Source organism: Patiria miniata, unplaced genomic scaffold (assembly GCF_015706575.1).
Source record: "Patiria miniata isolate m_02_andy unplaced genomic scaffold, ASM1570657v1 HiC_scaffold_14, whole genome shotgun sequence".
NCBI lineage: Eukaryota > Metazoa > Echinodermata > Asteroidea > Valvatida > Asterinidae > Patiria > Patiria miniata.
The window spans coordinates 12,177,811-12,201,803 of NW_024037052.1; the positions used below are offsets into that span (position 1 = coordinate 12,177,811).

At 40.3% G+C, this 23,993-nt stretch overlaps 1 protein-coding gene across 1 annotated transcript in view; it reads right to left on the reverse strand.

Moving 5' to 3' along the window:
- LOC119721795 (nuclear receptor coactivator 2-like) overlaps positions 1-19,793 on the reverse strand; it is a 31,838-nt gene extending 12,045 nt beyond the window's left edge. Inside the window, exons 1-7 of the mRNA XM_038191752.1 lie at positions 19,781-19,793; positions 18,926-19,104; positions 17,921-18,010; positions 12,006-12,123; positions 10,148-10,221; positions 7,445-7,656; positions 5,527-5,633 (exon numbers count right to left, since the gene is read on the reverse strand). Coding sequence (XP_038047680.1) covers positions 5,527-5,633; positions 7,445-7,656; positions 10,148-10,221; positions 12,006-12,123; positions 17,921-18,010; positions 18,926-19,104; positions 19,781-19,793 — 793 coding nt within the window. The remainder of the gene's footprint in view (positions 1-5,526; positions 5,634-7,444; positions 7,657-10,147; positions 10,222-12,005; positions 12,124-17,920; positions 18,011-18,925; positions 19,105-19,780) is intronic.
- Between the last annotated feature and the right edge of the window lie 4,200 nt (positions 19,794-23,993).

Here is a 23,993-nt window from a genome sequence, read left to right on the forward strand (position 1 = left end):
GCAAAAGTGTCTGGGGATGTCTGGTGTCCCACCTACGTAAGACTTCCCTCCATCTGGAAAAGTTCTTTAATTTCTAGAACGGCCCCCTGCGCCAAGGTACCCCAGATGGGAATGTGTGTAAATGTCATCACATAATCAAATTTCTGGCATTTTACGATTGGGTAATCATAACAAAATTTTCCTTGCGAAACCAGAAAAGAAACATATTAAAAAAAAAAAAAAAAAAATCATCTGCAAACTTTTCAAGGTTGATGGATCATCGCGTGACCTGTCCCTTCCTTAAAACTAATTCACGTTGACAGTGGAAGCCAAAAACATGAAGCGTCTCTCTCGATGTCTATAATTAGCGGAGTATGACTTTACCACATTGGCTTCAAACATGATACAGAAAACTGTAGATCTGGAAAAGGTCACACGGATATGTGCTACAACTATTGACAGCTCCCTGTTTGGCACGAACTGCAACCCATATTTGGTCAACAGAAAACCTTTTTCTTCTAAAACAAGTAACGGCTACCCTTGCAAGGGTCTACAATTAACGTATCACGGTAGAATCGCGTAACGCAGCTTGTTAAATATTGTCCAATTACATGATATGCAAATGGACGCTGAACGCGCAAAATCTGAGATAAACAAAACTTAACGTACACAATTTCCATAGGGTTGTCTAAGATCCTGGCTACCTCGCAAACAGCGATAGGACAATTCCAGGCTGATTGTATATTATTTGGGCATAAGTATTGTACAGCAAATGAACAAATTCAACAGTTAGAATTTCCGTCTTCAGTTTAGGAATTTAAATGTGGACAGTGGGTCTGTCTGTCAATGCCATCTTCAATTTATATCCAAGTCATCAGTTGACAAAGGACAAACTGTAGCATAGATTATTGAATGGCATTTCTGATTTGATGCAATTGTTGTCCACTGGTACCAACGAGCGAGAGCAACATTTAACATACCAGACATATTGGGACCAATTTCATAGCGCTGCTCACGGGTAGGGTAGATCATTTCTCATTTGTGCATTTTTTGTTTGTTTGAGGCAACAGAAGTACTCAAAATCTAAATACGGGTGCTTAAGCAACTAGTTTTAGCTGCATATTCCGAGAAATGAATATTCTAGAATCTCGATTTCAATTCAAAAGTTGCTGAGTCGTGTTTTGAATTGCCCCTGAATTCAGCATTTGGCACACGTTCTCATTCAGCCAATTGCAGCTAAGGGATGTTACGTACTGAACTGACAAAAATATTCTCCTGGGTTTTCCTCCAACCTCTAAAACTGTAACTTCTTCTTATTGTCTCCTCTCTACAGGTTTCTTCAGGCTTGCGAGCTACAGAGCCTAGGGGGCTTTTGAGGAATCCTTGGTTTCATCACATAAATTGATGTTAATAATAATAATAAAAATATTACCGATAATTGGGTATTAGTGAGACATCCCCATAGACTTGTGCACATATTTTTTTCCAACTTTAATGACCCCTAACCCCAATTTTACCTTTTCCTACCCCCACGAATTTCGGTATTTTTACTAATTGGACCATGAGCAATCAATCCAGCCTATTTGCGACAATAAAATTTTGCCTCTAAGTAGGGGATGTGGAATAAGGGAGACATTGAAATGTCTCCCTACTTCGACGTGTCTCACAAAGGTATAACTTATGACGCTAACGTGTCTCCCAAAGGGTATCCTTGTTATTATAATAATAATAATCAAAAATAATAATAATAATAATATTTCCAGTGAATAGCCATTCTGAATCAACGGAATAGAACTGTGTGCACTCTGGGACCAGCTTTAGTAGACTTGCGCAGTCTTGTTCAATGGATTTTTGCCGAGAGATAGACATCATTAAAGGTGTATGCTGACACTTACTGTGGAGAAAACACTAAATATGGAGATTATCACTTCAATTTCGTTTAAAATGTAAAAACTAGCACATGGGGTAAAAAGGATGTGTGATGTGTACAATCTGCACTAGGAAATTACTTGAAACATTGATGACATCGATGCCTCAAATGTGTCTTTGGAAGATGAAATGAAGATGGAAGTCAACTCGGAAGGAAACTGACTAACAGGGAACCTGCACAGGATGGCAAGCATTTATCCCCCGTTTGATGGCCGCCTGAAACTTAAGCTGAGGCGTCATTACACTGGGGCAAAGCTGGGACGGAAATTCAATCGTCTTTTATAGGAGGAAAGGAATGAATTGGGACTTTTATTCAGATCACGAGAATGACATCTGGAAAATGTAGAATGAGGGGGTGGTGGTGGTGGGGGGGGGGGGAAATGTAACGAGGAGAGGGTTTAGGAATGTGGAAAGATGCATGGAGATGAGAAGGGAATTACTTTCTTAGATGCAAAGAGCTGGATTGCTTTTCATGATAAGCATGTTTTCTTTTTTCAAAGAATTTTAAAAATTAGGATGCTTACGGTGCATAACACTCATGTGATACAGGGTGGTCCAAAAACGTTTACATTTTTTTCAGATGCTGATTTCTTGAAATTGAGGAGACATGTTAAAACTGTTTCAAGATATTCCTAGAACTACAGCATCTTCATGGTATGCGGTGAAAACGGCGCTGAATATAAAGCCTTAATTTAAGAAATGGCGATGGTTTAAAGAAAGATGGTCAAAAACCAGTTTGTCCACACGCAAGTCTATGAGATATGGTCAACACAATAGGACTGCGTGCACAAAGAACTGCTATAATTGTCACTAGGTCTACATGACTGCCATAGACGCGAACAAACTAGTTTTTGACCATTCTTCTGTAAATGGCCGCTATTTCTTCACTTGAGTTTTATTTTCAACGCCGTTCTCACCATATACCACCAATATCTGGTAGTTTAGGAATATCTTAAAACAATTTCAACATGTCTCTTCAATTTTGAGAAATCTGCCTCTGAAAAATTGTAAACGTTTTTTGGACCATCCTTTACTTTCAGTTGAATGTTGGGCAGGAATTTCTTGGGTGGTGGGGTTGAAAACCCTAGTTTTTAGCAGATTATGCACCCATGTTTTGCATAGTATCTTAACCTTGCCAGACTCATCAAACTTTCAAGTGTAGATATCAAAAGGTTTCTAAAACTGATTGAAGAGAGCCGAGTGTCGGTCAAGTGTCTTGCCCAAGGCCACAACGTGACCACCAGCTTGATTGGACTCCCTCACCTTCCAAAAATGTACATGATTTCATGTGCCTCTCATGTGACCTAACATGCAAGGCAGGAAACGAATACAATTCTTGTAGGGAAGCCAAACTATTTGACTCAGTTAGGGAACATTTCTTACGGCATGACTTTGCGATTGCAAAACTTTGGATGATGGTAGAATTGGGAGGTTTTTTTTCCTGCGTCAGAACGGGTCGTGAGTGAGTAAACACAAACAGTGCCAAGAGTCTAATAAACCGGCATATGTGGCGGCAGACTGTCGACTGAGTCAGCCCCACAAGGGGGTCGGGGAGGGTAGGGGGAAGGGGTACTAAAACGGTTGGGGGAAAATCTGCTATGTCACCGCGGTGACGGAAACTTTTCATTTAAGCATTTTTTGGTAATTGTTGAGGGATGATACTTTTATGGTGATTGGCGTAGGCAGGAAGATTTGAAGTTCAAGACACTTGCGGGTTGCGTTGGGTGATGTGGTTTATGGGGTTTTAGGGCTTTTAGGTTGGTGTGTTTGATAAAATCGCCGCGACAAAATTAAACGAGCTGAAAATCTGTTGAATTTCGCTTGTGGTTTTCAGGTAAAAAATAGCTATTTTGGTTTTCGGCTAGCTAAGGAACTGACCAAAAAACTAGAGGTGGGCTTTAAATTCGGATTTCAAAATTTGAATTTTGCTGAAGAAAATAACTGAAACATCCCCCAATATGTTCAATGGTCTCCGATTGTCACTGCATTCACTTGCTAGTTGTCTTCTTGGTCTGTGAATAGAATACCCATTTGACTTATCAGAGAGTTCCCGTCCATTTTTTTCTCAACATTACAGCTTTGGAGTGTTTTTGTAAAGGCCCAGTGGTCATTGAATCCTGCACACTATACCCACTGATCTCTATATAAAGACTGGATGGCGGATATGCATACAACATTCACACAGTAGACTTTGCATATTGACCAATTCGCCCCCGGTCTCACGAAGATGGCCGCGTATAATACGAGCGTTCTACGCGTAAATACGCACGCGTTGTATCAACAGTTGACTCGCATTTTGGTCACGTACACATATTATGATGTTCTAAAAGGGACACATTTCCGTAGTGATTATTATTTCAAAAACGCCGAAAAAGTGATCTGCAGCATTATAAAAGTAACCACAACGTTAGAAAAATTGTGGTAAACTTTGGTCAGTTGGTCAGTGGTGGTGGTCAAAATATAAGTCAAGTGAACCGCGCTGCGACGTTACAAAAGAAATTATGCTGTCTATATAAGACGGCAACTTTGTAGATCACCAGCCGGTCTCACCGGTCTCACCAATATGGCGTCAAATTCATTCATTGTGCGGCTCTTTATTAGCTATCCAGTCTTTATATAAAGATCAGTGACTATACCCAGTCATTGGGAGGACATTTCATGTGGCACTTAACTCATCACTATTTGTTGGCATGACTGTGTGCTGGATGGGGGAACTCTTGGTGAAATTAGATAACCGTTATTCAGTTTGAAGAAAATTATGATAACCGGATTTTGAAATCTCCGACTCCTCCCACCACTACAAAAAACTACATTGTTTAGGTAAATTTTGTATGCTAGTCATCCAGGCATGAATTCTATGTACATATTTCTAGCCAAAGTAACAGTCGCCAGTTGGTTTCACATCAGTAACGCAATTCATCTTTTGATATTTCATGCATCGTGAAATACATCCGACCTTTTCAACTGTGCATAATGGGTGCATTATTAAGGCTATCATTTCCCTGTCTATAGTAATTCAAAAGTGAAACACATGAGAAGTTTTCAACTTTCCAATCAAGAAGAACGTCCCCGGAAAAAAATCATCTGTTAATTATGAACAATTTTTTTTCCAACTTTCACTTGGGAGGTACCACACTGAGTATACAGTGTTTATACGTCGGTGAGGGGCAAAACCTAATATTGATATACATCACCTTAACGCAAATGCCATCTTGTGAATAGTTTAATTGCGGTACCTGCAGCTACATGTACGTCAGATTCAAACCAGCCAACCGATCCCGCAAGCTCGGTGGTTGAGTGGTAAGACGTCTGCACTAGAAAGCAGGAGGTCGTGGGTACGAGTCCCACCCGAGTGATTTTCCAACTTTCACTCGGGAGGTAACACACTAAGTAGACAGTGTTTATACGTTGTGAAGGGCAAAACCTCATATTGATTTACATCACCCCAACGCAAATTCCATCTTATGAATAGCATGAATGTTTTGATGAGCAAATCAGCAGCAGCTGACTTTAACTTAGCAACACATTTTGCTTAACACAATCTGCTGTTCACCTCTTGCTGCTTAACAGAACCGGATAGGCTAAGCCGAATTGCTTATATCCAGTGAGTAAACTTACAACTGCTGTGCATTTCGGAGCAGTAGATGATGTCCTCGTAGTGCAAGTAGTGATAACCGGTGACCATCTTAAACTGGGCTTCATTGTAGCCTAGGACGTCCTCGGCCCTACAAAGAAAAAAATATCAAAATAAAACAGTGAACTCACACAATTGTTAGTCAATGGCGCAATCCTGAAAATCTGTTCAAATAGTCAGTGGGCAGTGGTTTTGTACCGCTTGGATAGGCATGAGAAAATCTCTTGCGCATTTTCATTGTTACTTGATTTAGGGGTCCATGGAATGTAATTTTTTTTCAATGCAATCCTTGAAAATGAACCTTTGTGTCCCATTTAAAGGGAATATATGGTACAACATTTGCAAACATCAAAAAACAAAAGTACCCAATTATCATGAAATACCTTACTGGACTGTTAGTGAATGACAGTCTCAGGCATCCTGTAAAATCATGGCACCTGGTGTGCTGACATTTTCAAGAAAAACTGTATTTTCCAACGCTGGTCGGCTGACCAGCGTTGGAAAGTTACTTGCTTTTTTCAAATACAGCCAGAAATGTAACATCTTTAGCTAGTCCGCATTTGAATGGGTACAAGCCAGCTAGAAAAGTTCCCTGATCTTTCAATTTAAAGACGATTATAAATGGCTCTGTTTCATCTTAAGTTGGGTCAGGGAACCAGACTACAAGAACACAAATGTTTTTCTTAGTTTTTTCAGCAAGTCAGTGTAACAACATTTGCTATATATATTAACCTCCCCCCCCTCCCAAATCCATCCATTTCTGAAAATTACAGCAAAAGCAAATGTTGTATATTCCCTTTAACCTTATTTTCAAATTCCATTTTGCCATTTTCAAGGGTATTTTGGTGCCAATTTGGTTTTAATGCTACTGCAAATTTCCACATTCCTGAGCAGAAGTATAATGTCATTTCAGGCAGAAACCTCAATATTACAACTACCGGTAGTTTCAGCACAAAAAAGTTGCCAGAATTTTTCAGCGATAGCCTTGAAACAATTTTTTTCCGCAACCCGAGCTGTTCCGACTTTTTAGCCTTGAGTCTTGTACATCTTTTGATACCAAAAACATAAAATTCAGACCAGGGTTGCCACGCAGCGAAAAATTTCCGGCGCTAAGCCCCGTGAAAACTGAATTTCCCCATATACTTAGTGTACACAAAACAGAATTACCATTCGTACATATGGACAATTAATTAGCCATAATTCCAAAACCCTTTGACCTATAGTCATGAAATTCTTGGGTATGTTCATGATGAGTTGCTCTATGCATGTACTGAGTTTCATAATTTTTCGTCACTCGATGGCCGAGATCTTAGGGGGGCGGGGCGCGGACCCCCCGGCTGAGAGATGGTCAAAATAACCCGGCCCTTTTAGGGTTAAGGCACTCACTGCATATGAAATGATCCCATGTCATTATTATCAAACATAATTATTTGCATTGTCAAACAAAACATTCCAAATTCAACGAAATGCGACATAATCCATGTGCGCACAGGATGTGACCTAATTTTTCCAGAAGCAAAGTTCCTGTTCCCTTTTCAAATGGGAACATGTGTCTCCTGCATGTTAAACGGCAGGTGTATGTGCCTGTCCCCCCCCCCCCTCCCCCGCAACATTTGTTCAACAGATGTTGGCAACTATTTTTGGGAAGATTCACTCCTCACTTGAGTTTTGAGTTTGAAAGGGTTTTCTTTTCTCAAACTTTTTTTTAAAGACTGATTTAGTCTTATATGAAATCCTCTGATCAACTGGACGCCAATGAAGTTCTTTTTTGAGTTGAAATTCCTTTAGAGTGTGCAGTACAAAAAAAACAGAATAATACATTTTCTTCCTAATTTCATCTCAATTTTTGATTCAAGTAAACCACAGATCAACCGAAGCCAGCAGGATTTTTTTTGTCTTTACTTGCTATCCAGAGTGATGGTTTTGAAGTTGAGCTCGTGCTTGGTTCGGAAGATCATGTTGCGGACGTAGATCTCCATGATAGAGGGCTGCTGCATGGGGCAGACGATGGCGAAGAGTGCCATGTCTGGCGGGTCGATGTCCACTGGCACACCGTCCTCCCCCCGGATACGCTGGCCGAACAGAGGTCTCAGCCGACCGGTAATCTGAAGATTCTGTGGGCGAAACAATTTTTCTTTATTTTAGTTTCAAATTCATTCTTTAAAGAGGTTGTGGAATGCTCGAAGACATTTCCGTCATTTTTTGGGTATATGTAGCCTAAGGTGTGATGAAATAAAAACGACTATTGTTTCTGTCATGAAATGAGTACAAAGGGTACTTTTGAGAGCTGTTTTTCAGGTCCTGTTTCGACCCGAACGTGCAATTTGTGTAAAAGTCGTCGTTGCGAGCAGCAAACAAAACACAGTAAATCGTGACGTAATAAACAGGACTCGTATATGCTACTCTGCATCGGGAGTCCTGTTTATTACGTCACGATTTACTGTGTTTTGTTTGCTGCCCGCAACGACGACTTTTACACAAATTGCACGTTTGGGTCGAAACAGGCATGACAGGACTTGAAAAACAGCTCTCAAAAGTACCTTTTGTACTCATTTCATGACAGAAACAATAGTCATTTTTATTTCATCACACCTTAGGCTACATATACCCAAAAAATGACGGAAATGTCTTCAAGCATTCCACAACCTCTTTAAATTTTAACTAACCTATTTCATTTACCCATTCCTGTAGACCATAACCCTTGTGCATTATCCAAAATCTAACAGGAGGTTTTGAAGGATTGAGGAAGGATTGAGGAAGGTAGAGTGCAGCCATTTCTATTTCACGTGGGGCTTGATGCCCCTTGAAAATCCAATTTAAAAGACTGATTCAGTGGGGGTCCTGCAACGTGGTGGATTTTGGATTCAGAAATATGCAAAGGATTTTTATTTAGAACTTGTTCTTATCTTGCCAAGCCCCTTAACCACTTCGCGTCGGGATGTGTTAACGGCTGACGGGTTAAAACGTCAAGCGTGCCTCGACTACAAATACTGTTGAAATTACTCTTGTAAATCAGTATTTGTGGCGTTTGGCTGTATATCAAAAGTTGGCTGCTGTATCTTGCCTTTTTCAAAAAATCGAAATTTTCAGCAAAAATAATCCCGGCACGAGGTGGTTAAAAAAATTCTGAAATAGCAAAGGGTGAAGTATTGAAAAAAAAAAAAATTTGCAACAAAAATCCTTACTGAGGCAATCAAAACAAATTTAAGGAATCTAAATGATACCAAAATAAGATTTATTTTTTTGGTTTTGGTTAAAAGTTTTATATCTTTTCCCTCATCTGTTACACTCTACAAATACATTCCAAATGGATTTTAGTGGCTCCGCAATGTCAGCAGAAGCTCAAAAACAGCTTAAGGAAGACAAAATGGTAAAGTTCATCATGTTTCGGAAGACACGGCAAAAAAAGCCTCTCTTGTCAAGAAAACATTCTCGGTCCTGAGTTTCCTACTACACATCTGCAGACCACCCGAGCGTAGCCATGAGACAAACAAGCTCCATTTTACATATGGCTAGCCCATCACACCCGGTTTCCAAATGAATTTCTCAGACTGGGCTCAGATATTAATAATAATCCGTTCATGGAAAAACCATCCTTCCAGAACAGAAAATATCCTCAAAATAGTCTGGAATGACCGTCTACAAAGACCAGGGTGTAATGGTATACGCATACTGACTGGGTAGGTTTGTTCAGGCACAAAGGAAAGTGAAAAAGCTACTTTGTTTTCCAGCCCATGTAGGATACATGTCGTCGTGTAGCCCAGGCATGCCAAAATCACTTTTGCAGATACCGTAATACAAGTTTTAATCGTTTTTGTGCTCCCAATTTTAAGTTAAAAATCACATAAGGCTGACATTTTGACTTGTGAAATTTGTTAGTAATTTGAATAACATTGGGCATTTGTATTTCAAAAATATTACTTAATTTTCAATTTATTTACAGTTTTATGCCAACAACCTTTTGCAGGGAACTCCCCCTGCCTTAAATGTGCACTTAAGCGGCATATCAAATCATAACGAAGGGCACATATCAAATCATAATGACCTTCTGTCGGGAATAAACTTGGCTTTACCTACCCACTTCAGTGGGATGTTGGATGGCACATGTTTTTTTTTTTACATTAGTATTACACAATAATGTCCTTATGCTGGGGGAAAAAAAATGAAAAACCTCCTTCCGTCTTTTGTATTCTGTTAATTACGTAAAAATGATGTACCCCTTGGGGCAAAATGTATACCAAATGAAAGATATTTCAATGCTCTATCGATTTGACTTTTGACCCATTTTTAGCCAAAATCACCTTCTTCCACCAACCGACGATGTACGAAACAAGGAATACTAAAAGACAGTGCCCTAACCCCCCCCCCCCCAAATCCAAAACAAAACAACCGCCCCCCTCCCCTCCACCAAAAAAAGTAAAAAAGCAGTAACAGATTGGCTTGAGGAAGGATACTATATTGATTTTCTGAAAGATTAGAGCAAAATTGGGGGTGGGGGAATGTTTTAACAGGTTTTGGAAAGCTCTTCAGAGAGAAAACCAAGAGGATTTTTTTTTGAGATCTGACACCTCTGGCGTCAATTATCTTGGATGCTCTAAAGCTTACCAGAAATCCTGATGATTCATCCAGTAGGCAGCGAAGCCGAGCTGTGAAGTTCCGCTCCAACGAGGCCTGTGAATCTGCAGCGAGAAGGGCGGGGGAGAAGGGCGGGGGAGGAGGGTAAGGGGAGGAAGGCGAGTGGTGCAGGGGGTATAAGAAAGTAATTGGTTAAGATATTTCTGTGGGACAGGTCCTGGGCTCAATTTCAAAACTGGGAAAGAGTCTCCAACAATCTTCCCTGCATTACATTTTCGCCAGTTAACATGCTGCACTCACCAGGAGTATCATTTGTGCGTTTCAGTTTTTAATTTTTTTATTTACAGCCTCCCAAAATATGAATATAATCCAGCAAACCGAAGTGCGTTTTTTTGGACGATTTGGTGAAAAAAATGTGTATAGAAATTTATACAAGAAGCCTTTCAATATATGTGTTTATCTCATAATTGGATTGTCAGGCTTATACAGGGTGAGTCAAAAAAGCGGAACCCAAACCCCCAAAATTATATTTCATATTTAAAAATATATGTAGCACCAAAAACAATAATGACTGGAAAACCAATTTCATAAGCTACTTTTAGATGGAAAAATTACTGAAGTTGAAATGAATAACAGCACTTATATACACAATGACCCTAAAACCTCTTTCGTCCAAAAATGCTACTTCAAGAATCGTCGTTACAATTGTCTTCAAACATCACCAGCCATAAAACCTCAGTTTAAAAGTTAAAATATTCAACAAAGTCCTTTTAAAGGCCCGTCTTTTAAAAAAAGTAGATTTTATAAATCACACTTCAGTGATTCACAATGCAGTGGGCCACCAAGAGTTTGCCATGGAGAGTCCATTTTTCCAGTTTACTGTCGACAAAACATGGCCCATTTGAATGAGTGTCAGTAGACAACTGGAGCTAATTTGTCATAGATTGGGGCATAGCGTTCTGCCGCCTTACAAAAAACACCATATTGATTAAAAGAAAAGAAAAAGGGTAAACAGATACTCGAAACATACCCTTACGAAACTACTGACTGGAAAAACGAACAATTTCAAATGTCCCGCGCTGCGAATTTGTCGACCATCTCCTACCATGCAATGGGAAAAATGAACTCTCCGTGGCAAACTCTTGGTGGCGCACTGCATGGTGAATCGCCCGAATTGTATGTGACACTTCTGTTCATATTCTTTTTAGAGAACTTGTCATTCACAATGGGGCTAATACAAAGTTTTACTTGAAAAGTGTCCAGCCTTAGATTTGTGCACACTGTACACACGTGAATTGTGACAAACAACACATGACCAGCCAATGAGATAAGTGTATTAACATATGGCAACCATTGCTAAGTCGCACAGCGCCCTCGTGCTGTACTACACAACAGGATGAGCTTTTTTCCCCACAACTGCACGCTCTTCCCAGACTGATTGAGGTGGCATCTGTCGGTGTGTCCTTTCCAGCTAGCAATCAGACAACCTTGACCCGCTTTCTCACTGAACTTTTTGCTTGGGGGATTTCTGAAGGACGTTTTTGCTTATCTGTATTCTGCTTTCCAATTCTTGTTGGGAATCACTGGTACTTTTTTTCCAAACAAACTTATACAGGATGGACGTGCAACAGTAACATGGGTTCCTAATCATAAATATATACCATTACCGATAACCCCCTCCCTCTAAAGAATGTAACTCCGCCCTGCCCCCTGTACATTGCAATGGGATTACATGTAATCCAAGGTAATAACGAAATCCATATTTCATCACATACTGCATGAAATATCTACCCTAAAAAAGCGCTTTTAATCACATTATAATAAAGCAAGATCTCTCTCTCCGACGCCCTCCCTTCGATTATTAATCAATTAATCAATCATTAGTCACCTGGGGTGTCCAAATCATCAGCGTAGTCGTGGCAATTTTCGTACTTCAGCTGCTGCTGAAAGTTGGTACGGTCGTCCTTGTGGATCAGATCGTAGACGCACTGGTGCATGACGTCCGCCTGCAGCACATCATTCAATCAATGGATAAACCAATAATCAATAAGTAATCAATGTGCTGATTATAATTTTGATGATCACATTAGTCCTCTGACACAGATAATTCTTAAAGGGAAAATACAACATTTGCAAACATCAAAAATATAACTACCAAATCATTTTGAAATACCTTGCTGGACTGTTAGTGGATGACAGTGTAAAGCATCCTGTAAAATCATGGCACCTGGTATACTGTCATTTTCAAGAAAAGTGGTATTTTTGTATCAAAAAACTGGCTTTTTTTCAAATACTGGCCCCAGTTGACCATCGCACTTGTTTGCAATCGATTATACACCTATGAACGGGTACTTGAAGCCAGCTAGACTGGTTCCCTGACCTTACAATTCCCCAATGTATGTAAACTGCTCTGTTTCTTCTTAAATGGAGTCAGGGAACCAGACTACAGGAAAATGATTGTTTTTCTTGGTTTTTATAGCATTTTCGAACCCAAAACCTCAAAAAAGTCAGTGTAACTATATTTGCTATATATTTCCAACCCCCCAATTCCATCCATTTCTGAAAATTACAGCAAAAGCAAATGATGTATATTCCCTTTAAAGGGCCCATGACAAGAATCTTACTTGGCAACATAATTTGTGCAGCTTTCTACTCTTCTTAAATGCGTGAAAACTATTTGAAATCCCTTTTTGGTTAATTTTATTGAAAAGTGCACTTCTTTAAACATTTAATATGTTCCATGCTTTTCCTGACAAATGAGGGCGCTGTTGCTGTGATGTCATTTCAGGACACTGCTCACTTTAGGGGTTTTCTGTTCAAATTGTGAAACCAAAATGTGCTCATTGAAAACATTTGTGAGAAAACTTTGCTTATTGGCTTACTGTTTGATGTATTGAAACAACAACACATCACTAAAGAAAAGAAAATTTAAGACAGCAAAATATCAACAATTCTGGCAAATTTTGGTGCTGAAATAGCTGTAGCTTTGAGGTTTCTGCCTGAAACGACGTCACACTTTTGCTCATGAATATGGACATTTGCATTAATAATAATAATAATAATAACAGAGTCTTATATACATGTAGCGCACATATCTGCCAACAATTAGGTACTCAAGGCGCTAGTTATTAGTCTATTACTAAAGAAAGGTAAATAAAGTACATGAGAAATATGAGACCCACTATGTAGCACCTTATAAGGGTTGACAAGGTGCTGCGGTGCATATTGCAGCCACTGCCAGAAACACCGGGGCAAACCCCTTCTCTTAGCAATAAGTGTTACTGGGATCTTTAACATGCATTACACAACACACGGGACCTACGGCTTTACGTCCCATCCAAAGGACGAAACAATAATGGTAAAGTGCCTTGCTTAAGAGCATAAACACCATGTTCTCACGGTCAGGATTCGAACCCATGTACCACGGCACACAAATCGAACAACGTAACCATTGGACCACAGCACCCCGCTACATTAAAACAAAAAAACTCACCAAAATGCCCTTTAAAATGGCAAAATGAAAATTGAATAAAAGATTAAATTGGACGCAACGGTGCATTTTTAAGTACTGCATTAAAAAAAATGACATTACGTGGGGACCAATGAACAGACTCAGTACAAACACATACAAAGAGGGTGCAGCCTTGATACACAAAATCAGAAGTGTTCAATGATGTAAACTACAAATGAGGGAAAATCTACAAGCATGAAAGGCTGTATTTAGAAACTTGATTGGGAGATATGCCGTCTATTGGCTTCATACCCTCAAAAATGTTTTCAGGGGGAAAAAAAAGAAAGACCTTTCCACATTTCAAGGAAGGTTAGTTTGTTATTCAGAACGCGAATTTAAACAATGATCTTGTCCCTTTAAGTTGGTAAACTGGTATGTCCACATTACAGCTGGCGCAGGGAGCGATGGTAGTCATTTCATCTTTGTGTAAATACTTCAAATCAGGGAGGAGTATAAAGTGCAACGAACTGCAAGTGCAACGACCTTTTCCCCGTACATAATTTATCTCTCAAGTGTTCATCCCATTTTGATATTCATAATCATTTCCATTTTTGTTATCATGTCATACAAACAAATGTTCGTTTCCATATTTCTCAGCGTTACAATATACAAAGAGTCAAGAAGTACATGTAGGTAAAATTTATTGGGTACGAGCATAAGTGAATATAAGGAATAAAGAAAATGAAGTAAGACAAGTAAAGGAGGAAAAATGCAGAATTAACCAACCAGAAATATATTCATCCAAATGTCTGAGTCATGCGACTGCTACGCTACATACAAATAATAATTGCGTAATGTGCACAGGTCATACATGTATAAATTTTCACCTTTTTTAGTTACACCAAAGTTAAGTGCACGGAAATGATTGTTCAAAATTTCTATTTTTGGTGTTGTTTTTGGCGGTTTAATTATGTCTTTGCTCATGATCTCACTCCTTGTTTGCAAATTTAAGCCAAGTAAACAAAATGACCAGTTTCTTGCTTCGTTTTTCCGCCGGCCTTTTTTTTCCCCCTCTCTTTTTAATTCGTATATTTGCAAAATATTTTGTTCATATATTGTCAATATTGTCTTTTTATTAGTTTCCAATAAAAAGGTAGCTATGTTGAAAGGGTTGCGGCCCCTTTTGGACACAATTTGATATCAGCAAAATAGTCGAGAATACGGTAGAATCCATCTCTGAAAATCTGTCATTTTGGAAAGAAAAAAGGGAAGAAAGCCCGCCTCCTTCATTTTTTCAAAAGGCCTGCACGACAAACTACTTTTTTTTTTTTTTTTTTACTTGGCCTTATGTTTCCCTTCTGATAGCACATGTTGTATGTATTACTTATTTTATAATGGCTTGTTTGCTCATTTAGTAAAATGTACTTTCATCCTCGTCTTCATTTTTGAGGAAACGCCTTTTCTTCAGAGCCAACTCTGCCGGATTTTTTGGTAGCGTGCAGACAGAGTGGAGTACAGTGTCGGTTTCGAAACCCACCTTGGCCCAGATGTCTAATTTTAGTGGCCATAAATTATTCTGTAGGGCTGCCACCTTAAACGAAATAAAAAACTCCTACATTGGTCCCCAAAGACTGCAGTCACGAACATCTCTTGGGGTAGAGGTTGCGAGGGGTAGAGGTTGTGGGTATGTCAGGAGTTGAAGGGGAGGGGGTGGGGGGGTTATGTAGTATTCTTGCACCTGTTGTGACATCTCTGAGAAAGTGCTCATGCACTCTTACAGGTGCTAAACCAACATCCGGCAAAGTAAATGTGAAGTATTTTTCTTAGAAAACTGCTCAATGCTTGGATATTTCTGAAATTTAGAAAAAAATATAATGTAGCAAATTTTATGTTTTATTTTATTTTTAACTTCGATTTTTTTTTGGTGGGGGGAGGGGTAGGTCAAAGGAAAATTTAAAATGCTTCAGCATATACAAGGGTCACAATCACTTCTCAAAAGTGGGGGGGGGGGGACATGCCTTGATTAGAACTAATGCCAGCACGAATCCCTAACAACATAGGGTTCAGGGCCCGCTTAAGGGCCCCCAAAATTTTTGGATTCTAGGTGCGATCTGAGGCAACTCCAGACCACTTTAACAATTGTTTTTGAGCAAAAGATCATCATTTAAACATCATTTTCGAGCTATAGAATCAAATGTAGACTACACGTTTTATTCGGGGAGGAAAAAAGTGGGGGGAGGGGGCGGCATAAACAATATGATATGGGATTCACACAGTTCAGATGAAATACTCAGGGTAACTAGTTTTTGAGAAATTAAAGGATATCTGCTTGCACAATTATTTTTTGCGGACACCCTGTAGTGTCTGTGCGACACTGATACCTAACACTGGGGCCATTCAGAATTACAGTTTCCGGTTATTATTCCGAAGTTATTTTGTTCATTTAGCTTTAGGGCAGTAGTCATGGGCAACAAACTTCACGCACTGACTAGCAGAGAATCATCCAATATTTTAAGGTATATCTAGAAACGAAAGTAGCACGCACAACAAATTACATGTATGGATACCTAATACTTTCACTTATTAAGCACTTAAATAACCAAGCACGCACATAGGGTATTGCTTCCGTTCTTCCAATTAAGTTACGAAAAATAGAGAAGATCATAAAACTGTCGGTGCTCTGACAGGCTGGCTTTAAAACAGTGAAGAATTATCTGACAAAGAAAAACAAAAGGTATCTGAGATTCGCTAGTGTGTTTTTTAATGCTGATGGTTTTTGGGATTGACTTCGCCTTGCACTTTTGGAGTGTTCCGCCTATTTATCATGTATGCCAGCCCGACGCACTCTTTAACAAGATAAACAGGCCTGATCAATTTAGCGAGGATCTCTCGCTGTCATGATTGAATAATGAGAAAGGAGGGAACAGAGGCTGGTGTGAGGGAGGGGGGGGGGGGTCTTGCGATCTGAGGACCTATGTATTCATACTTGGTTTAATTACCCTCGGCCCAGCGTTGGCTATAAACTGTCGTGTCTTAATGCGTCGTTAAAAAGATGAAAACCCGTCTCACAATAAAAGCCAGGATTACGACACATCATCGCAAGAGGCACGTTTTTATGCATTCAGGCAAACACTATGGGTTTTTTTTTTTTAAGTGCTTTCTGTCTTCTCTCAATTTATTTTCTAAAACAGCCAGCGTCGAGCCGTCCGTACGGTAAATTATTCATAATCAGTGCATACTTTCAGGCCCCGGTGTGAAGCAGTTCGCAGGTCCCCGCTGCCGATAAGCAAATTAGTCTGCGTCATTAGTCGCTAAAGAGGTTTCTCTACGCTTTCCCGTCATCTTCTCCAAAGGGCTTCGGACACCCGCAGTCTGGCGCATCGTACCACTGTACTATTTCTGGTGTTTTTTTTTTACTGGGGGGGGGGGGGGGGGAGGGGGAGTTGGATGGTAATTATGAGGGGAGTGTGTGTTTGAAGTGGCTGGCTGGAGTATCAGGAAAGTGCAAATATCCCGGCTATCGGTGAAATTGGAGGGGCTTGTTTACACCTCTCTGATGACTGTCAATGTAATTTCAATCGCGGCGTTTTTGCACATTTAGGAATACGTTATCTAAATATTGGCAATGCCGCATTGGTTGCGAGTGTAATTGCGCCCTGATAGGTGCATTTGGTAAAACCAGGCATGACGCCCGAGGAATTCCCAGGAAACTTTGGGGCTCCAAACTCAACCAGCTATGAAACTGTACATCGCAAATGTTATTTCTTTACTTTTCTTTGTAGGTTTTCCTTTCATTGTTAATATTACTATCTACCGGTACATGGTATTGGAAATGTTGTTTTACAAATTTGAAACACTTTTTACACCTTTCAAAGTATTTATTCAATTTTTTTTGTAATTTAATTCTAGAACTTCAGATGTATTTGATTTTAATCTTTCCTTGAACTGTACATGTATAAAATGATTTTGTTTTCTTTATTTTTTAATGTCTGTTTTGATACCTACCCCTGGTACCCTGTACTTTGCACGTCTCTCAATATTAGATTTGGTTAATAAATTAATAATTAATAATTGACAACGTAAGTGCAAATTAGTTGGAAGGGAAAAAAATATATCTACTTGGTCAATGAGAACCTGTTAGTACCTGTTAGTCCATAATACTTCAGGAGTCAATTGCATTAGGGGCGAATGCAAAACTAAACTTTCAATGATCTAAGGCTTACCTCCAGGTTTTTATGGGGTTTTACGGAGAACCTCTCGGTTCAAATTCGACTTTGCATTCTTCCCTTATCTTTACCCCAAAAACCTTCCCCTCCCTTACCATATCTAGGGTTTAGCCTCTTGATACTTACATCCTGAAAGCCCAAGTATTCTTGGATGGAGGGCGAGGCAAACACGACCTGGCCGTCTTGCTGCACCACCAGGAGGAAGCCGTTCATTGCCTGCAGAGGGCAAGTTTACGCAACATTACAAAAGCGTCTAGGAAACTAACCAGCAATAGGAATACATGCACAAGTAACTCCACAACAGTGTCAAATAGGCCTTTTCACACCAGACAAATCTCGGGGTTGACCTGGGGTTGACGCAGGGTTGAGAACGTGCGGCGTTTCACACTTGAGAAAATTTCAACCCTGCGCCAACCCTGCATCAACCTCGAGATTGATTTCGCCCCGGGTTGAACTCAATCCTGCTCCAGACTAGAGTTGAGATTTTCAACCCGGGTTGAAAATCTCGCCAGGGTTCAAAACAGTAGTAACCGAGCGAACTAAGGTTGTTTTGCCCAAACAAGTGTGAAACGATGCGGGGTTGAAATCGGGGTTGAAAAATCAACAACTGGACAGCACTGGGTTCAACCCGGTGCGAAAGGCTCCAGTGTTAAAAGGCCTTAATAAAGAGACACTTAAAAAAACTACTAAGTAGTGTGTTATTGACAAACACACTTCTTTTACTACCATACTATTGTACAAGACCATTGGAGGGATGTAGTGACCTCCAACCTCCCCGACCAATCGCTTGGGAGCAACAGGACAGTATCAGCTACCTGCTTTAGCCAGGTAAGCCTGGGGAGGACCACGAGGTCTTTTCAAATTAGTTGGCCGATGACCATGATGAAACTGGATGGCAACATCCAAAGCAAGTCTAGCAGGGGCCGGACTTTGGATGCACCTCACATGACCAAAAAAGGGAGTGTCGTCTTCGAGAGACTTCTGAGACATTACTTCCAAACCCTGTATGCTGTTGAACTTCCATATTGGGGATGAAGTCAAAATTAGTCAATTTAAGAAAACCCCAAATGACTCAAATTTGAGTCACTTTAAATAGCTACTCTCACAATGAGTCATGAGTGCGTTACTCACATGAACCAGCATCTCCGCCTCCCCTTCCAAGCTGACTCCGCCCCCGCTACTACTGCTGCTGTCCGGCTGATCAAAGTCCATCTTGTCCATGGTCGGGCCCATAGAGGGCAGCATTCGCTGGTGGCCATTGTGGCCGTCGGTGATGGCTCCATTGGGAGACTCTTTGTTGCCGAGAGATACTGCAATTAAGAAAGTAACAGAGAAAAAAAATTTGAATTTAAGTGATTGATTTGTTTTCTAAATCCATGCGAGTGACACAAAAGACTTTTCGGAAAACCTGGATTTGAAAAACTTTTTCTGACTTTAAAAAAAAATTTACCCGAAGATGTACATTGTATAAAAACAACGGCCATAAAACTATTGACCAATAGGAAAGGTACATGTAGGCCACATGCAAACCTTATGTCTAGGGGGCAATTCCACGGTTACTCACGTTACATTTTTGATGTACGTTACATTTTCGTAACGTGAGTAACCGATTTTGTGCGTCATGTTTATTATACATAACACATTTTTCTGGATGTCATCTTTGGTGCTTAGGTAGGTCTAGGTCTACTCTATCTACCATAGGGATAACAGTTATTAAACCTTTTCAGTAAGGTAATTACAGCCCAAGGAAACTCAATAGTACATCAAAAATGTAACGTGAGTAACCGTGGAATTGCCCGGGGTCATTCCGTGCCAATTCAACGGGCCATGGCACCATACGTCACAGATTTTGTTCAAACTTGGTGGAAAGGTTCTGTTAGTTGTTCTATAGTTTCCCCTTTTTTTGCAAAGATGCAGCCAAATTGATGAATTTGTTGTGAAAGTTCACACTCCCATTACACTGAGAAAGCAAGTGCGTTTTCACACTTTCCACATCCATGTTAATGAACGGTGTTCTATGATTAATGCTTGACAATGGTTCATCACGCACTGCTTCGAATTTGCAAGACAAGAACATTTTTACCATGGCACCCTCTAGAAAATTTGTGCTGAAACTTCATTTTTATTGATAAATTATGTATTACATTTTCACCACAGCTTGGAAAAAAATAAAGAAAAGCCGAATGTTTATTTTGCTAGAGTGGTTAAAAGCAGTTATGATTTCACGGGGAATATGTCCATGGATAATGCACTGAGCAACACAAGTCATTATCCAGACCAAAGTACGGTCAGACGAGTTTTCTGAATCGGCTGGGACGCCGTGACCGGATTTGCCCTCGCAATCCCATCCCGTGGATAAATGGCGACGCAGTATGGCTCATCAAATCTCAACAATGACTGACTTTACAGCGTTGTCCCAAAGCACGGTTAACAATCGTAGTTAATCCGTTTCAATACAAGAGAGAGACACAGGGAAAATGGTTTAATGCACTTTTTCGGAGGTTCTTAACACCGAACATTTTTTTGCACGATGAATCTAGGACAGCAAATTTTTGGTATTGTATTGCGGCCTACCCACCCTACCATGGATGAACTTAAAAGGGCAGAAACGGTGTCAGCGGTGTTTTTCTGTTTTGTTTTGGAAGTGCGGAATCTCGCCTCGCAAATCCGGAGATAAAAGACTAAATCGGACTTAAAAGTGCAGGACACCTTATAAAAACTCAGGCAAATGGAGGTTTTGCTTACAAATACCGATATTTCCCCGTTGCTTGTTGAGCCTGCGCCAGATCAAATGTACGTAGCCTGGGGCAATTATCCTACAGTTGTAGACATCTGTGTTATCACGATCTACCTAGATTTTAAACATTGTGCAGAAATGTCACATCCTGACAACTGTTTCCCCAAACCACGATGTCAGTCTCTTAAAAAACATTCCGCTAGTTTATTTTCTCTCAATCACCATAAGCAGTTTTTGTGACTGATGAAAAAAGAACCATTTCCTGGGGGGATGTCGAGCTCATAAATTCATCATTACAGGACAATTTCAAAAGTGACTCAAGCGTTGTCGGACTGTTTCCATTTGTTATGTCCCAACTGACTAGGGGGAATCTTTCTGCGACAAAGTGGCAAACAAGGCTGTTCATCAGTACGCACAGCCAGGGAAGATTAACTCCGAGTTCTACATCTGCTGGGCGCATAACGATCAGTGAAAGACGTCGCCCATACCGCTTCTGCTTCATTACACCCCAGCGCCCGTGTTTCAATTACTGGGCCGCACTCTCATTAAGCCCTTGTCTTTCAGCGTCGCGGCTACATGAGGGGTTGTCGGCGAGTGATAGCCCTTTAAAGATGGAGGAGGTCTGAGCAGAGGGGAAGCAGGAACTGGAGACGAGGGTGGGATCGGAAGAGGAAGGATTAGGAGGGGGAACACGGGGTGAAGGAAGGAGGAGCAATATTTCTTGTATAAGGACAAATGTTAGGATGTTTAGAACAACAGAAGATGGACGGGGTGGAGACAAGAAGGGAAGCTTGGGATAAGAGATGGAAATGGGGGTGGGATGGTGGAAGGAAACGGGAAATGAAGATGGAGGGAAAGAGATAAAGATGGGGAAGGATAGAAGAGACAGGCAAAAGAAGGCAAAGAGGACGGAGATAGGAATATTACAAAGATGTGGTGAGGAAAGATAAATGTAAGGAATGCTAACAAAAGGGTGAAGAAAAGGAATCACAAATGCACAGAAATTAAAGAACCAGGTAACAAGGACAGAATTATGAAAAGAAGAAACTGAAACGGGAATGAGCGAAATCTAAAAAGGAGAACAGCTGCTGATACAACACAAAAGACCATTATCATGTTGCGGCCATCTTGATTTTTCCCCATTCAAATCAACGTAACCAAAAACAAGGCTGGAAGAAAAAATAGTCTGGTTCCTTTTTGCACAAAAAAGATTATCATTCAGTACTGTTATTGGATACAGGGAACATGACTAAAATGGTGGCAGCATGATAAAGGTCTGTACATGTATTTATCAATGTGTCCTGCAGGTGAACATCACTAGCTCGGGAAAATAACATGAATACCACTGTTTTCATCTTGAATTCACGTTTTAACCCAAAAAATAGCAAAGAGAGAAAAGTTCCATCTCCAATGGAAGATTCAATTCTGGGATATGTTCACTTTGAGGAAGACCATACATTTTACCAATGATAAATGTAGGGTAACACTGTTCATGTAAGTTCAGTTGACCCATGAATCTTGGGCTGGGCCATCACATTGCAAACAGGAACTGGACATGAAATTTGCTCTAGTTTTTCTACTGGCAAATCCGGTAAACCCAGGGCAGCTTAACTTTGTAACTGGGTCAGATCAGGTATCCAAACGGACATCATTTTCTGGTACAACATCCCAACAACGAAAATGTCGACCAGCTTTTTAAACATCAACCAAAATAAAGGGCATCTACAGTTATTTTTATTCACAAATATTGATTATAAACACATGGCTTCCTTCTTTTCCCTTTACTATGGCTTTGTTGACCTCCCTGGGATTTTGCCTGAACGTTAATAAAATCTTCAAAGATTGTCCATATCAAGCCATCTGGGTGTCAATTTCTATGTTGAACTCCCAACAAATTTTAAACTCCAAGAAACTAAGTAAGCTTCCGATCAAAGCCTGATCAAAGTTACTGGAGAATGACACGAAGGTGACTTGTTATAAAGTTTCGACTGATACAGTAAAAATACTTTGCAAAGTACCACAGAGGGATGGTATACATGTAAAGTACAGATATAAATAGCATAGTTATGTACGTGTATATTAAACCAGTCAAGTTCAAGAGGAGCGATTTTGAATGAGTATTTTCCATGTAGATGGGCTTTGCTCTTTTTAGCGTGTGGTATCCATTTCAAGTCTGTTATACATGTACATGTTTACACCGTTTCTTCATACATGTAAAACGCAAGGATTTTGAGCAGGGAACAGCAGTATGCTGCTATCGGCTCTGTGCGCGAACCAGAGAGGGCGCTTTTTGACCACTTTCAAAAGCACCGTGGACAGGACGCACCGTGTGCGAATACTGGTTCATAGCGCACAACTGATTTGATTCAGAATGTGCACACAGCCATAGCGTCTTCGTGTGAGTGTCAGGCGTCATCTGCAATGCGTTCGAATGTCTCTCCCGGTGGTCTCCCCCAACTCTCCTTTTCTTACCGTTGAGGGGGTACTTGTGCACGGAGCCCATAGAGGAAAGCTATTAAGTTACACGTATTGGTGAGCCATAGAAAATGGTACATGCACTCTACAGCAGATGATTTAACTTGACTGGCATTTCCGTAGCTGAGCAGACCTTTACTGAACCACACGTTTACAGACTCATGCAAATGCTACCTTGTAAGGGAAGGAACTTGGTATTCGTGGCCGTTTTGGAAATTGACAGGAAGGATGGGTACTGGTGTTACCGGATAATTAGCATGATGTAGTCCATCGTTATTCATCTATTGATAGAGCAATAGCAATTGAGCATAGATTTTTGCATTATTTTGTACACTAGTGTTTACATTTAATCTCTCTCAGACCATTTGAACTGAAATGTTCACAGAATTTTGTTCTTAGTTTTGTTCATGTGTCTTTCAGTGCAGTGTTTTCACAGCTATGGGCTCCATGCACTAGAACCCCTCAACGGTACAAAAGGGAGTCCACTGGGAGAGACATTGGAACACATTGCCCGGCGACGCCTGATGCTTACGCAAAGACGCTATGGCTTTGCGCACATTCAGAGTAAAACTACATGTAGCTGTGCGTACTTGGTGCGTACCAGAATGTGCACCAGAATGCGCATGCAGTGTGTTCCGTCCACGGGGCTCTCAAAGTAGTTAGAAAGCACCCTCTTTTGATTAAGTACGGAGCCTACCTATAGATTATAGACATGGGCCTATGTACATGTATAGTACGTTGCTTAGGAGATGCATTCTCGTACACGCACAACTTGATAAATTGTCAAAATACATTACATATATATCATCCTTGTATGAAGTCAAATATAACCGGTACACACTGACTAAAGCACCGACATTGAGATCCCGCCACTTTGAGCCAGATACTGTCTGCTAAGATGTGAAAAATCAATCGGGAAAATTGAACGGAGCGAATCCTCCCTGAGCGAGCAAAATAACAAATGTGTCAGAAATGCCTGCTCTGTAT